Source organism: Mastigoproctus giganteus, chromosome 9 (genome assembly GCF_048544385.1).
Source record: "Mastigoproctus giganteus isolate SK-2022 chromosome 9, ASM4854438v1, whole genome shotgun sequence".
Lineage (NCBI taxonomy): Eukaryota > Metazoa > Arthropoda > Arachnida > Uropygi > Thelyphonidae > Mastigoproctus > Mastigoproctus giganteus.
This window is the reverse complement of record NC_143583.1, coordinates 205,718,123-205,731,818: the sequence shown is the minus strand read 5'-3', so window position 1 is coordinate 205,731,818 and position 13,696 is coordinate 205,718,123. Positions and strand designations below refer to the sequence as shown.

At 36.4% G+C, this 13,696-nt stretch overlaps 1 protein-coding gene across 2 annotated transcripts in view; it reads left to right on the top strand.

Annotated features, from left to right (window-relative positions):
• ave (sterile alpha motif domain-containing protein aveugle) overlaps positions 1 to 13,696 on the top strand; it is a 69,319-nt gene that overhangs the window by 25,628 nt on the left and 29,995 nt on the right. For both annotated transcript variants that reach the window (XM_090381456.1, XM_090381457.1), the window contains exons 2-3: positions 4,748 to 4,842; positions 6,340 to 6,505. In XM_090381456.1, coding sequence (XP_090237582.1) covers positions 4,762 to 4,842; positions 6,340 to 6,505 — 247 coding nt within the window. In that variant the 5' untranslated portion in view covers positions 4,748 to 4,761. The remainder of the gene's footprint in view (positions 1 to 4,747; positions 4,843 to 6,339; positions 6,506 to 13,696) is intronic.

Genomic DNA, 13,696 nt, shown 5'->3' with positions numbered 1-13,696 from the left:
TATGTCACAACCAAACTGACTCGACACTGCACAGTCCAGCGATGTCGACTAGCTTCACTTCCTTGGATTTTGTGTTTCTTAACTAATAGCATAACCCCTCCTCCCTTCCTATCTTGTCTATCCTTCCTGTACACATTGTACTCCCCAAATTTCAGTTCTGCATTCCTTATATCTGTGTGAAACCACGTCTCTGATATCCCAACAATACCTGCCTTTGATGTTTTGAGCAATACCTCAAATTCATCAAATTTATTTATCCAACTCCTAGCATTGGTGTATACGCAAGTATACATGCACCTGTTCCTATTCTTAGCTACCCTAATACAACCCATTTGTTTACTTGTACTGCAATGACTCCCAGCAGTCTCTGAAATACCCTGCATCTTGTTTTCAGGCTGCTGCTCATTCCAATAGAAGTAGTGCAAGAATCACTTTCACCTCTGCCAGTGGCTACTGTTAATCTATTTGTCCTTGTATCCCCCCCAAGCTAGCAGTTTTCCAACCCACCTAACACTTCCTCAATAGCATTAGCAAATATTCTTGCACCCTTTCTATTTAAGTGTATCCTATCCCTGTAGAAGCAGTCTCCCCTGTTAACAAGTACAGACCAGGCTGAAAAAATTTCTACCCCTTGAGCCTTGCACAATCTTTCCAGGGCCAAATTGATCGACAAGGCTCTCATCTATATTTGTTTTATTAACGGTGTTTAACTTCTGTACAGAATAACATTTTATTCTTTGCTATAAGTAAACAACAAGCTAACAAAATTACATATTAAAATGTAGAAACTCTTCTTGAGTTAATCAAAAAAAAAGTCCTTAAAAATGTACATTTGAATATCTTTGTAATTTGTAGTCATTGTGATTATCCCAAACCAAGAACCAGGTATCATTGCCTATCATAGCTTCATCTCTTGGTACCTCTTCTCAGCTTACTGGATGTCATGTTGGAATCTCTCCTCATACTCTTAATTAATATTGCCCAAATTTGGTCTGAAAACAATCCAGATTAGAGGGCAATTAATGCAGCTTCATTCCCTGTGAGGGGAAGCAACTGCCAGGCAATTTGCTCAGCATCATTCATTTTGTCTTTAAGTTGATGCCAGCATTGCTTTATTTGTGAATCAATAGACATGCCGCCTTTCACTTTTTGTATCAGAGAGTTTTGGATACATAGATTGCATATGCTTAGAGATGTCACCTTGAGGATCCTTTTCTTTAATAAATTGTTTGAACAGTCGCAGCTTGATATGGAATGGCGGAAGAAAGACTTCATTTTTTGGACCCAAGGATTTTAATTACATTGTGTGCCAGGCTGCAACTCAATTCTGACAGAAAATTTTCTCCTGTAATGCTCATCTACCGTCCTGCTGTCTTTGAGGTGGAGAAAGCAAGAAAACTTATCGTAACACGGTTGTAAACCCAGAAAGAACATTAGCATCTTGAAGTGCACCTACATCCATAGACAACTCATTTACTTTGGTCATACTTCATCTTCTTTGATGTGTATTTCACAGGAATCAGTGGGTGTATATTTCCATTGTGAAGCAACAAAGCTTTCAAACTTTTACCTGAACTGTCTGTGAAAAGTTGCGGTGATGGCCAAAATCTCGACAGCCGAAATCCCGACATACCGATTGTATTTTAAAAAAAAAAGTTAGTCTGTATCTCAGAAACTGTTTTTGCAATAAAAAATGATTTTTCATATAATCAAAACGGCCACTAAAAACATTAAAATTTTATTTTATATATATATACACGTATATCAGTTCACAAAAACGACATTACTGACAATAATCACAGTTTAATGATATCAAAATCACAGATTAAAATTTGCAAAAAATCATTCAAATTATAATCAAACATTTAAGTATTATAATAATGTTAATATACTTCAATAATCTTAATAATTATACATAAATAACGTTAAGTATTTTGATAACAAGAAGAAAATGGGATATTTTTTCCTGTTATCCCTTTCAAAATATCCTGCTGGCGCCCATGGTCATGTCTAATATACTTGTCAAAGAAATTTGTGAAAGTACAGCTAAAAACAAATACTTGTATAATTACAATTTTAGTTTATGATAATGATATTTATGACAAATGTTACGCAGCTGCCAAAATCCATTACTCTAAATTTTCATTTTCTGAAAGTATTCTTATTTCAAGTTTTTTATCTTTAGCATTTCAATGCCATACCTATAATTATTGCTAAAATGCCTTATACAAATACCAAAATTCAACTTGAAAAATTACCAATTATAAATGCAATATAATAAAGTAAAATTAATTAAGCTGTTTTTATTTGCCGATTGAATTATAAAACTGTTTGTTTCTGTAACAGAAAACATGATCTTCAAATTGAAAGAGGTATTTGTTGTTAAAATTTTTATTTTTTATATTCTTTCTATACAAAATTAACCTGATGTGGTAAATTTTTACTTACTAAAAAACTAATAAATATATAGAATTATATTAATATATTTTTACAGTATAGTAGATACTGTCGGGATTTTGGGCCAGACCCGAAAATATGATCTCCTGGATTGTGAATATTGCTTCGTGAAGGTAAATCAAATCAAAAAGAATAGCACAGAAATTCTGCATCACTGTAAAAATACCATGCATAAGTAACAAATCTTATTCTGTATTTGGAAATCTAACTGGGATTGAGTAGTTTCCAAGGAGCTTTGTATTGAATTATTTGATTACACCCAACTCTCTCACTAAGTCATCAAAGGCTTACTTATTAGAGAAATTTGATGCTTTACTTAAATAGGCTTCTGAGGAATAATCCCAGTTTTTCTGTCCACCAGATTCATCAGCCAATTTTGAAGACTTCTCTGGAAGATGGATTGGAATTGTTAGGTCTTCATTATTATGAAGACCTGCTAATTCATTGTTATGATTTTAATTTTTCAGTCACTGAAGAAGTCAAGGGGAAAACATCCATGAAATTATGATATTTAGACTATTAGTAATAAATAGATTCTAAGCCTTACACATTTCAAGTACTGTATTTACTTTTCAAGTTTCCCTACTTTTAGACTAACAGATGCCAACTTATTTATTTTACTAGTTGCTTTATCTTTTCTGTTTTTTTTTTTTTTTTTTTCCTTTAGAGGATTTATCATTCTCTTCCATCTTAAATATTTAAAAATTCTTTTAACTGTATAAGCATTCAAATAATATATCTCAACTTATGTTTTGAAATAAATTGTATTGAAAAGGGAAAATATTCCATACGCATACCATAGAAATATGCTGATAAATACACGAATGTGAATGGTCAGTTAAATGTTAATATACAGGGTGTTTCAGTTAGAAGTTTCAGAACTTCTAAGAGGGATAGGGTACATCCTGACAACTCGAAATCATATAGCAATGTGGGGTCGGAAATGCTTTCCTGGAGCGGTATTGTACACAGAAGTTGTCGTGCGACGTCGTGCAGCACAGATTCGATTTTCGGTCAATGAATGGGCCGGTATTATGGGAGATCACCTCATCGGACCTTACCTGTTACCATGTCGTCTAACCGGACCTATCTACTTGATCTTTCTGCAGCAAGTATTGCCACAACTTTTGAGAGATGAACAGATTTCTGCATCGACGCAACAGACAATGTGGTTCCAACACGATGGAGCCCCTGCCCATTATAGCGGAGATGTTCGTAACTACCTGGATGTCACATTTGGTCAACAGTGGATCGGACGTGGTGGTCCCGTGCGTTGGCCTGCTCGGTCACCCGACCTATCATGTCTTGATTTTTATTTCTGGGGTCATATGAAATCGCTAGTTTATGACACCCTGTTGACAATGCTGAGGAGCTGGTTGCAAGAATCGCAGTAGCTGCCGAAGAAATTTGAAATTCGCCTGGAGTATTCCAGAATGTTCGGATGTCCATTCGTCGGAGATGTGAGGCGCGCATTGTAGCCCGTGGAAGAAACTTCGAACACTTACTTTAATCCATGTACCTTTTGCTTCTTTTCATGTATTATTAAAACGATTTCTCACTTACGGTCTCTTTTCTTTATGGCGCTTCTGTGTACAACACCGCTTCAGGAAAGCATTTCCGACCCCACATTGCTATATGATTTCGAGTTGTCAGGATGTACCCTACCCCTCTTAGAAGTTCTGAAACGTTTAACTGAAACACCCTGTATATATAATTATCACTTAAAGCATAATATGTATGCTAATATATATAATCACTTTGTAATCATTTAAAGCTAATACTGAACATATTGTTCTCCGTCCATCCATCTTCATTAAATTGCTTTGGTCTACATTGGAACCATTGTAATCTACTAAGGCTGCATACCGAAAGCAAATGCTTCACATGCTGCAACACTCCACATACCATGATGTCATAGGACAACCTCACATTTACACTGTGACAGTCAAGCCTCAGTGGCAAGCCCCCATTGTTTCAAGCATTTGGCACAATGCCAAATGAGACACATGCAGAAGTATTTTAGCTTCTACGATGATAATTTTACATTCATATAGGGAAGGTTATTAATTAAAATTATAGACATTTGTGGAAATATTTTAATCAAGACAACTGCAAAGTGCATATGAATGTATCCATTATATAGTATAGTTTCCATTATGCATTATATAGTATAGTTTCCATTATGCATTATATAGTATAGTTTCCATTATGCATTATATAGTATAGTTTCCATTATGCATTATATAGTATCCATTTATTATATATCTTTATTGCATATACCCTTTTGTAGAATGGCCATGGAAGATGGGAGACAATAGTAATAGACAGTTAAGAGAGAAGACATCAGAAAATTGTTCAGAAGAGAGCATGACTAACAGAAATAAGGTTAGCAATTCAAATATTTAATTGATAAAATATTTAATAATTGCAAATTTTATTGACATTTTGTTGTTAAACATGAATACACACACACACTCACTGTGCTGCCATTTTTTAATAGGTACACCCCTGCTCTGCACACAAATGGTTTGTCCCACGATGTTGATTTATGACCACAGTTGTGGATATAAATGCAGCAGAGCAACCTTCCTAGTATCAGTTAAGCATACAAACCATAGCATGAATGAGGGAAAAGGAGTGATCTAACGGACTTCGAATGTGGCACGGTAGTAGGTGCAAGACATGCTAGACAAAGCATTTCTGAAATGGCAGTTCTCCTGAACTTTTCACGCACCACAGTTTATTTAAAGGGTGTATCGAGAATGGGGCAATGAACAGAAAACATCCTCTCAACGGCACTCCGGTGGAAGAAAATCGCTTGTTGATGAGAGAGGTTAGAGGAGGATGGCGAGAATTGTGCAAGCAAACAGATGGGCCACAATGTCACACATCACATCAGAATACAACCTTGATGTGCAGAAAAAAATATCGCAATGGACCACTAGTCGCACTTTGTCGTGAATGGGCTACAACAGCTGATACCACATCGCGTACCTTTGTTATCAATAAAGAACAAGAGAGCATGCCTCCTGTGGGCATAGGAACACCAGCACTGAACTATCCAGGTTTGGAAAACAGTTGCTTGGTCTGACGAGTTGAAATTCCTGGTGCATCATGTTGATGGAAGGCTCAGAATTTGGCGAAAACTACATGAATCCATGGACCCATCATGTCTGACGACTACTGTGCAAGGTAGTTGGGGGCAGTGTTATGATGTGGGGAATGGCAAAAATATGAATCCCCGGACCCATCATGTTTGACCACTACTGTGCAAGGTGGTGGGGGCAGTGTTATGGTGTGGGGAATGTTTTCTTGGCACATGTTGGGTCCATTGATACCCATAGATTCATGTCTGAATGCCACATCATATCTAAACATCGTTGCTGACCAAGTGCATCCGTTCATGTTGACAGTTTATCCTGTCAGATGGTTACTTCCAGCAGGGTAATGCACCAGTGCACAAAGAACGAATCACTATGGAACGGTTCCAGGAACACGACAATGACTTTTCTTTGCTGCAGTGGCCTGCTCATTTCTCGGATTTCAATCCTATTGAATATCTTTTTGATGAGCTGGAAAGGGCTGTTCGATGCAGGCCTACACCTCTGTCGAATCTCAAGGAACTGCATGACACACTCATGTCTTCATGTCTGAAAATGTTTTCAGCATCTTACTCAATCCATGCCTAGATGAATTCAGGCTGTTTTGAAGGCTAAAGGAGGCTCAACATGCTACTAGGTAGATGTACCTAATAAAGTGGCAGCACATTGTGTATATATGAATATAGAACGATGAAGTGCTTTTATATATTTTAGCTATTATTATATTAGCAAAATATTTAAGAATAGTCTTTCTAAAAAAATTTTTCTGAATTATTTATAGTCTGGCTCCAGTCCAAGTAGAGATAAGGATAATCATAAAAAAGGACATACCAGGCCAAAAGCAGTGTTTTTCTGGAGTAATGCTGATGTACTTAAATGGCTGAGACGCCACTGTCAAGATTATCACACTTTATATGCCAGCCTATTTTTGGAACATGACATTACAGGTTATTGTTCTAAGTATCTGTGAATTAGCGAGTTTTGTTTTAATATTTAACATTAGTATTAATTTGTGTTATCATATAGAATTCTTTCCTATGAATTGCAAGCAGCCAAATACTTGACATATGAGGGTGTAAGTTCTAAGTCTTGTAAAATTCTAAGCCTGACCAACAAGGGACTTATCGAAAGAATCATTTCTGGGTTACTTCTCATTTCTCCTTATAATTCCATACACTTTGCTGAGATGTTTTGTTTTATAATCCCATCACAGTTGCCGAGATGTTTTGTCAAAGATGTTCAAATATCCATCCACAGTAATGTGTCTACTAGGGCTCACAATACCGGTCAAAATTTTAATACTGGTATTTCGGCATTTTTAATTTATGAAACCAGGATACTGGTATTGCAAAAAAACATTTTTCGCAATAAATTTTGATGACAGGTGCAATAAAGTAAGAAAAAAACAAGTAATTACTGCAATTCACATTTTAAATCAAACTTTTATTACAATAATAAATATTCTAGCAAAAATTATCAAACATACAGTTATTCTAAAAACAAAGAATAAGCATCCACACTACCTGTCCGAATAAAGCGAGCTCTTAAGAAACTCAAGTGTTATGGTTTAAACTGGATCTAATTTTGGTAATTATTTAAATAGCGGCAGAAAACGTCCTTTTGGTTTCTGTGCTGATTGGTGCTTTGTACTGAGATAGTTGTAGACAAGTTGCAGTTTAACCCCCTCCCTTATTCCCTTATCTTCAAAAAATCTTATTTCCTTTTTATCAAAAATAAAAAATATTTCCTTTTTGACTTTTTATGGCACGATATCTGTATTAATGAAAGAGAGGGACTGACAGTTAAGCTTGGTGAGGAAACCAAATATAAGTTGTGTGTGGGGGAGGTTATTTATTTATTTTTATTTCTCTGTACCTTAGTATCGCAGTCAGTGGCCATTGTTACGATTTTTATACAACAGCTCTCCTCAAGCACTAAGCCCCACAAGCTACCTGACTGTGTTAAAAAATGAGAATTTCCAGGAGCTGAGAGATATTCCCCACCCACACGAGTATATATATATTATATATCGTATATATATTATATGTGAGCTGTCAGTTTCTCAAGAGCAATGACACAAATATAAAACAAAAGTCATTTATTATACAAATCTACTTACAGTACATAACTAGTGTTCATTTACATCTTATCTATTCATTTTTCTCATTTAATCTGTTAATACATGCTATCATTTCCATAAAATTTCTCTCAATTAACAATCTCAGCTCTCTCTATAGCTTCAAAACACTAATTCAACCTTAATCACCAATATCAATTCTCTTCACAACAGCTAACTTAATGCTAGCTTAACTTAATGCTAACAATTCCATGTTATCTCTCTTAATTTAGCAATATCAATTTTCTTTACAACTTCAACCAATAAACCAACTCAATTCTAAACATTTCCTTATTTCTTGTGTTTCTTCAACTTCAACCTTACTCTAAAATTATCTCCCACTTTAAGTATTGTTTCCAAAACAACACAGTTCAGGAGATTTACTTTCCTTCTCTTTCGCAGTGGGATTCCTTGGGATTCTCTCTCTCTCTCTCTCTCTCTCTCTCTCTCTCTCTCTCTCACATAGTTGAACTCTGCATCTCTGCTGTATAGCTCTTCCAGTACTGTCTTATTTCAGGATTTCGAGAACAGTTCTCTGTTAATACTGAAGGAAATTAAAAATTACCACAGCAGTAGTAGAAGCCAGGGCATCATCTGACTGGCTTGTTATTCAGCTTCCGGATTAACTTCTAGCATAGGAACATGCCCGATGGAACCCTTAACTATACAGCTGGACACTCTCAGAACAGGATCCGAACTGAACTCAGAACTACCACTGGAAGTCTGCATCCCCTCCAAACAACAACCACGACCCCTCTTTGGTTCGAGCACTTTATTTATTTCCTTCTTGTTTGTTTATTTATTTATTTATTGAATTGATTGCAAGTTACAATCTCCCCTTGTACTACTTTTTTATATACAAGCTTATGTGCAAACCCTAGAGGGATTTGCGTATAAGCTTGCATATAAAAAAGTAATTTAAACCTGACCCAATTATGGTGTTATTCTTTAAACTCACTCTTCTTCCTTTGGTGGGAAAAATAGAATATTTTTCCCACACAACGAAACGCTTTCATCTTTTACCTCAAAATCACCTGTTCACAATACCTTTGAACTGCTCCATACCAACACCCTTTTCCAAAATGCACTGTGTCGCATCCTCAAGTAGTGGTGTAATAGACGGATTAAACTATTGTTCAGAAGCTTTTAATTTTAACTTTTCCGCACCTGCCATACCATTGTTTACCCTATTCCTTAATTTCACTACCAGGCATACTGTGACTAATGGAAATATTTCCATAATGATGTTTTCGTTATTCCTTAAGTGCTTTACTTCTACACGCACTATACTTAATAAGAGAAATATATTTGTAAGATTTTGTCTTACAGTTTCATGACTTTTTCAGGTTTCTGTTGCATTTGTACTGTGTATAACAATCTATTATTTGCATATTCAGCAGTATTAATGATTTATTGTTGTCAATTCTATAACCTTTATGTGAATAAATCATGATAATTATTTTTTAAATTAGTACTGAAAAACCGGTATTTTTGTATCAATACCGGGATTTGAATACCGAAAAAAATTACCGGAATCTCGGTATTGTAAGCCCTAGTGTCTACCCTACCAGCATGAATGGCTCATGGATTGAAATCCTCTAAGGGTACTGGATTACTGCTCACACTTTTAGTTTTTTTCATTTCCTAGTTTTTAGTGCATTAGGATTGATTATTATATGACCATTAATTTCACGAATATATAAATGTTTTTTCTTGGTTAGGCTTATGCGTATAGGACACCCTGTGTGTTACTGTTAATTAGAAGTTATTTGTAATATACATACACTACTGTTGAAAGTCATAGGTTTTCAAGATTGGCTTTTTTCACTCCGTGGCTGAGTTAGTTGGTCTCAATCGTAGATAGCAAGGTTTTTTCCCTAAGAAACTGGGGTTGTTTTGTCCAGCAAAATAGGCAAATTGACAAGAGAACACACGCAATTTACAGACATAATAAATAAATGGGTAGATGTAATCATTTACAGGTGACCCTAATATCATAATTTAATTTGTTTTTCAAGATATTGAGGATCGGAAAATTTCCTTGTATAAATTCCTCATTCTGTCTTCCTGGTCTGTTATCTAATGAATGTCTCATTTTGTGACAGAAACTTGGCAAATATCTAACAGAATGCTGGGTATTTATTTGAAAATTAATTTGGATATTTGGGTGTTTATCTGGGTATTAATTTGGAAATTGTTTTGTGTCATAGGCAGTCAAAAAATGTGAAATTTAAACCTTCTTCATAATTGTAATAACCAAGGAACAATTTGTCTAACCTTAAAATTAACCTACCTTCATTTATGCCCTCAATTTAACAAAGATGTTTGTGTGGCATCTGTGGGACACCCCTTTTTTTTGTCTTTAGCTTTTTTTCAAAGAATTGAAAATGGTGATCTATTAATTAAGATTTGCCTAGCTCAATTAAAAAATATTGAACAAAAATAAATGAGACCAATAATAATAATAATAACCAATTACTGTTGGAGGCCATACAGGTCGAGACCACTTACCAAATGGTTGAACGATTCCTGGATATTCAGGTCACCGAACAGTGAATAGCAGATCAGAGAAGGACCATTGTGATGAACAACAATTTTTCCCAAATAGCTGCTGCTATTTGGGAAAAATCAAGCAGGATGTGAATGATCAACAACAAAGAATACGGACAGCATGGAACCAGAGGAGGAAGAGCAAGAAGAAATACAACCCAGAGCGCAGAAGTGGAAAGAGATGAGATCATGACATCCAGAATCGAAGATGAGTGGAAGAAGACCCTAACAGAATTTGAAGAAATGGACCCCACAAAGACCCTTGTGATATCGAAGCAGAGACTCAATAGAATCCTCTGGAGAGCCACACACCACTTCAATCAGCAAATAATATCACATTACCTCAACAACAATGCACTAGAGGTGCACAAGTGAGACACTTGCAAAGGGCGCCACCCTAAAATAGGCACTGCTGGATGCTCTACTGCTTATATATGCGTGTTAAGATATGACATGAATTAGGTGCTCTGACAAGGTTTTGCCTCAGGCGCCACAAACACTAGTGCCGTTTCTGCATATGTGTGTATTATCTGAGAAAGGATAAAGATACTGTCAGAATTTTGTTTACTTAACACTTTTAAAGCCTTATACACTCATGCCCTTGAAGGAATTAAAATTGGGAGTTCATCAAGTTCTCAGCTGCCCACATCAATGCCAGAACTTGTACTTGACCATCAGGCACCACAGCGACAATCCCCAAGGCTGGTCCTACAAGAGCTAGTTGTTGTCAGTGACTCTGTTGTCAGGGAAATGGGAACAATGTTGTATTAAAAGGATAGGTGAAATAGGACCAAGGTATGTCTACCAGGGGCAAAAGTTGATTAGAGCAGATATCATTTTTTCAGAGCACAAAAGGTGATATTGTTGTACACATTGGCACTAATGATATCAAGAGTAGGAGATCTGCAGACTTAGCAAGTACAGGGCAATGTTGAAAAAGTTGAGTTAGGATTAAATTTGAAAGTGTCTGAAATTCTCCCCAGACACGACAGGAAGGAGTATAGGATGAGAGCCTGGTCAATCAATTCAGCCTTGGAATGATTGTGCAAAGCTGATGGGGTAGAACTTTTCTCATTGTGGTTTGTGCTTGTTAACAGAAGAGACTGCTTCTACAAGGATGGGATACACTTAAATAGAAAGGGAGCAAGAATATTTGCTGATGTTATAGAGGTAGCGTTAGATGGGCCGGAAAACTGCTAGATTAACGTTACCATTAGTATAGGCATATATGCAAGAAAGCAATCTTATATAGCATCAGCCAAAAAAAAAAAAAAAAACCCTTCCCGTTTCACCCATCCATTTACTCCAAAATTTGTCTAGTTCAGCCTTGAATTTATTTAAGCTCTAAACTTCCACGATGACAGATGGAAGTTTGTTCCAGCAATCAACCACCTGCTGGCTAAAGGCAAATTTCTACACATCTATTCTACAACTGTCTTTCCTAGATTTGAATTTATGCCGCCTCAGTTTCTTAATTTGAGCAAGAGGGAGAATCCCATCAGTATTGAACTTGCTCAAACCATTCAAAGTCTTATACACCTCAGTCAGATCACCTCACAGGTGATCTGACCGATATCGATATCGAAAGCCTTTCTTGATAAGAGCACCTCTTTGTTCCCCTCGTCAACTTGTTGCCCTTCTCTGTACTCATTATAGCAACTGTACATTGTTGCTAAAATTAGACCTCTATACCTGTACTCAGTACTCAAAGTGTGGCCTGACCTTATACAAAATTTTGCTTATACAACATTGCCTTATACAAAAGGATAATCACCCCCTTATCCCTTCTAGCAAAATTCCTGTATATCATTGGCAAGACCCCATGACCTACTCTGGTGGCCTGTCTGCACTACTCCGAAAACTTCATATCTGACTGCACAATTACCCCAGGTCTTTTCCATTCTCCACTACCCTGAGTGTAGTACTTCACAATTGGTATTGTACTCTGGGGGTTACTGCTACCCATATGCAGTACTTTACATTTGTCAATATTAAACTTCAGTTGCCACTTCTCAGCCCATCTGCTCAACTTTTCTAGGTCCTGTTGCAGTAGCGTACCATACTTACTCTCGTTAACAACCCTACCAACCTTCCTATCGTCTGCAAACTTGGACATTAATATCCAATATCATTGATAAATACTGACAACAAAAACAGTGCCCATTGATTACCACTCTGTCTTCTCCCACTTAACCTTCCTTTTATCCATCCATTGTAGCAACTTGCCCTTAATGCCATACCGGTCCAACTTGTATAATAGTCTTCCTTGTGCAACAGTATCAAAAGCTTTACTAAAATCCAAGTATATGTGAAAATTAATTTTTACATCCATTTCCTCTGTGACCATATCATAGTATCCAATCAGATTGTTCAGATAAGACCCTAAACAACCCATGCTGTGTCTGAACTATAAGTGTAGTCTTGTCTAAAAATAATGCTGCAGTGCTTCGTTAACTAGTGACTCCATTATTTTCCCCGGAACGGAAGTTAAACTATCAGGGCTGTAATTACCATTGTCACCTTTTGTTCGCCCCCTTTGTGAATAGGGGAAACATTTGCATATCTCCAGTCTGTGGGGCTTTTCATGAGCACAAGGTTGTCCTCATAATCAGCTAAGGGCCTACTTACTTTCTTTGCTGCCTTCTTTAATATAACTGGATAGATCCCATCCACCCTAGGTGTCTTCATTTTGTTTAACTTTAGCAATTTCTCCTGCACTTTGCTTTCAGTTATTATAAAATCATTTAGCTCCCTGCCAGAGTTTGATAAACTTTTGCATTCCTCTCCCTGAATAACTCCTCATGTGTGAATGCAGATGCAAAATACTCATTCAGTTTATAAGCTATCTGAGCAGAATCATCAACAATCGATATCAAGGTGGACCAATGTTATTTAACACCTTTCACTGATTGGGGAGATACACAGACTAATAGATTAACAATAGCCACAGGCAGAGGTGAAAGGGATTCTTGCACTGCTTCTATTGAAATGAGCAGTAACCTTGAAAGCAAGGTGCTGTGGATGTTAAGAACTGCTGGGAGTCATTCTTATTGAGGTTTATGTATTATTTGTTATTATATGTATTATTTGTTATTATATGTATTATTTATTTAAGTCTTCATGAAGTAGCACTGTTTCATGGTGACTTAAGCTTGGCTTCAGGTATGATCATATAAGTGTTTTCAGTAGTGCAGAATGCAAGGTTTCACATTTGGAAAATAAAAATCCCTAAATGTCTTATATACCAGGAGAGGGAGTTTGATTAAAAATGGCAGAGACAGAAAGGGATTTAGGGATTGTTATATTGGCAGACAACATTCTCTGTGCAGTGTATACAGATGGCAAGTAGGACCCATAGTGCTTTGTCATCGAAGTTTTTTTTTTTTTTTTTTGTTAGTTGTTCTTCTGTGGCCATAATGCACCTCCCAAGGTTTTTGTACTACTCTGATCCAAGCCCGAGGCGGGATTCGAA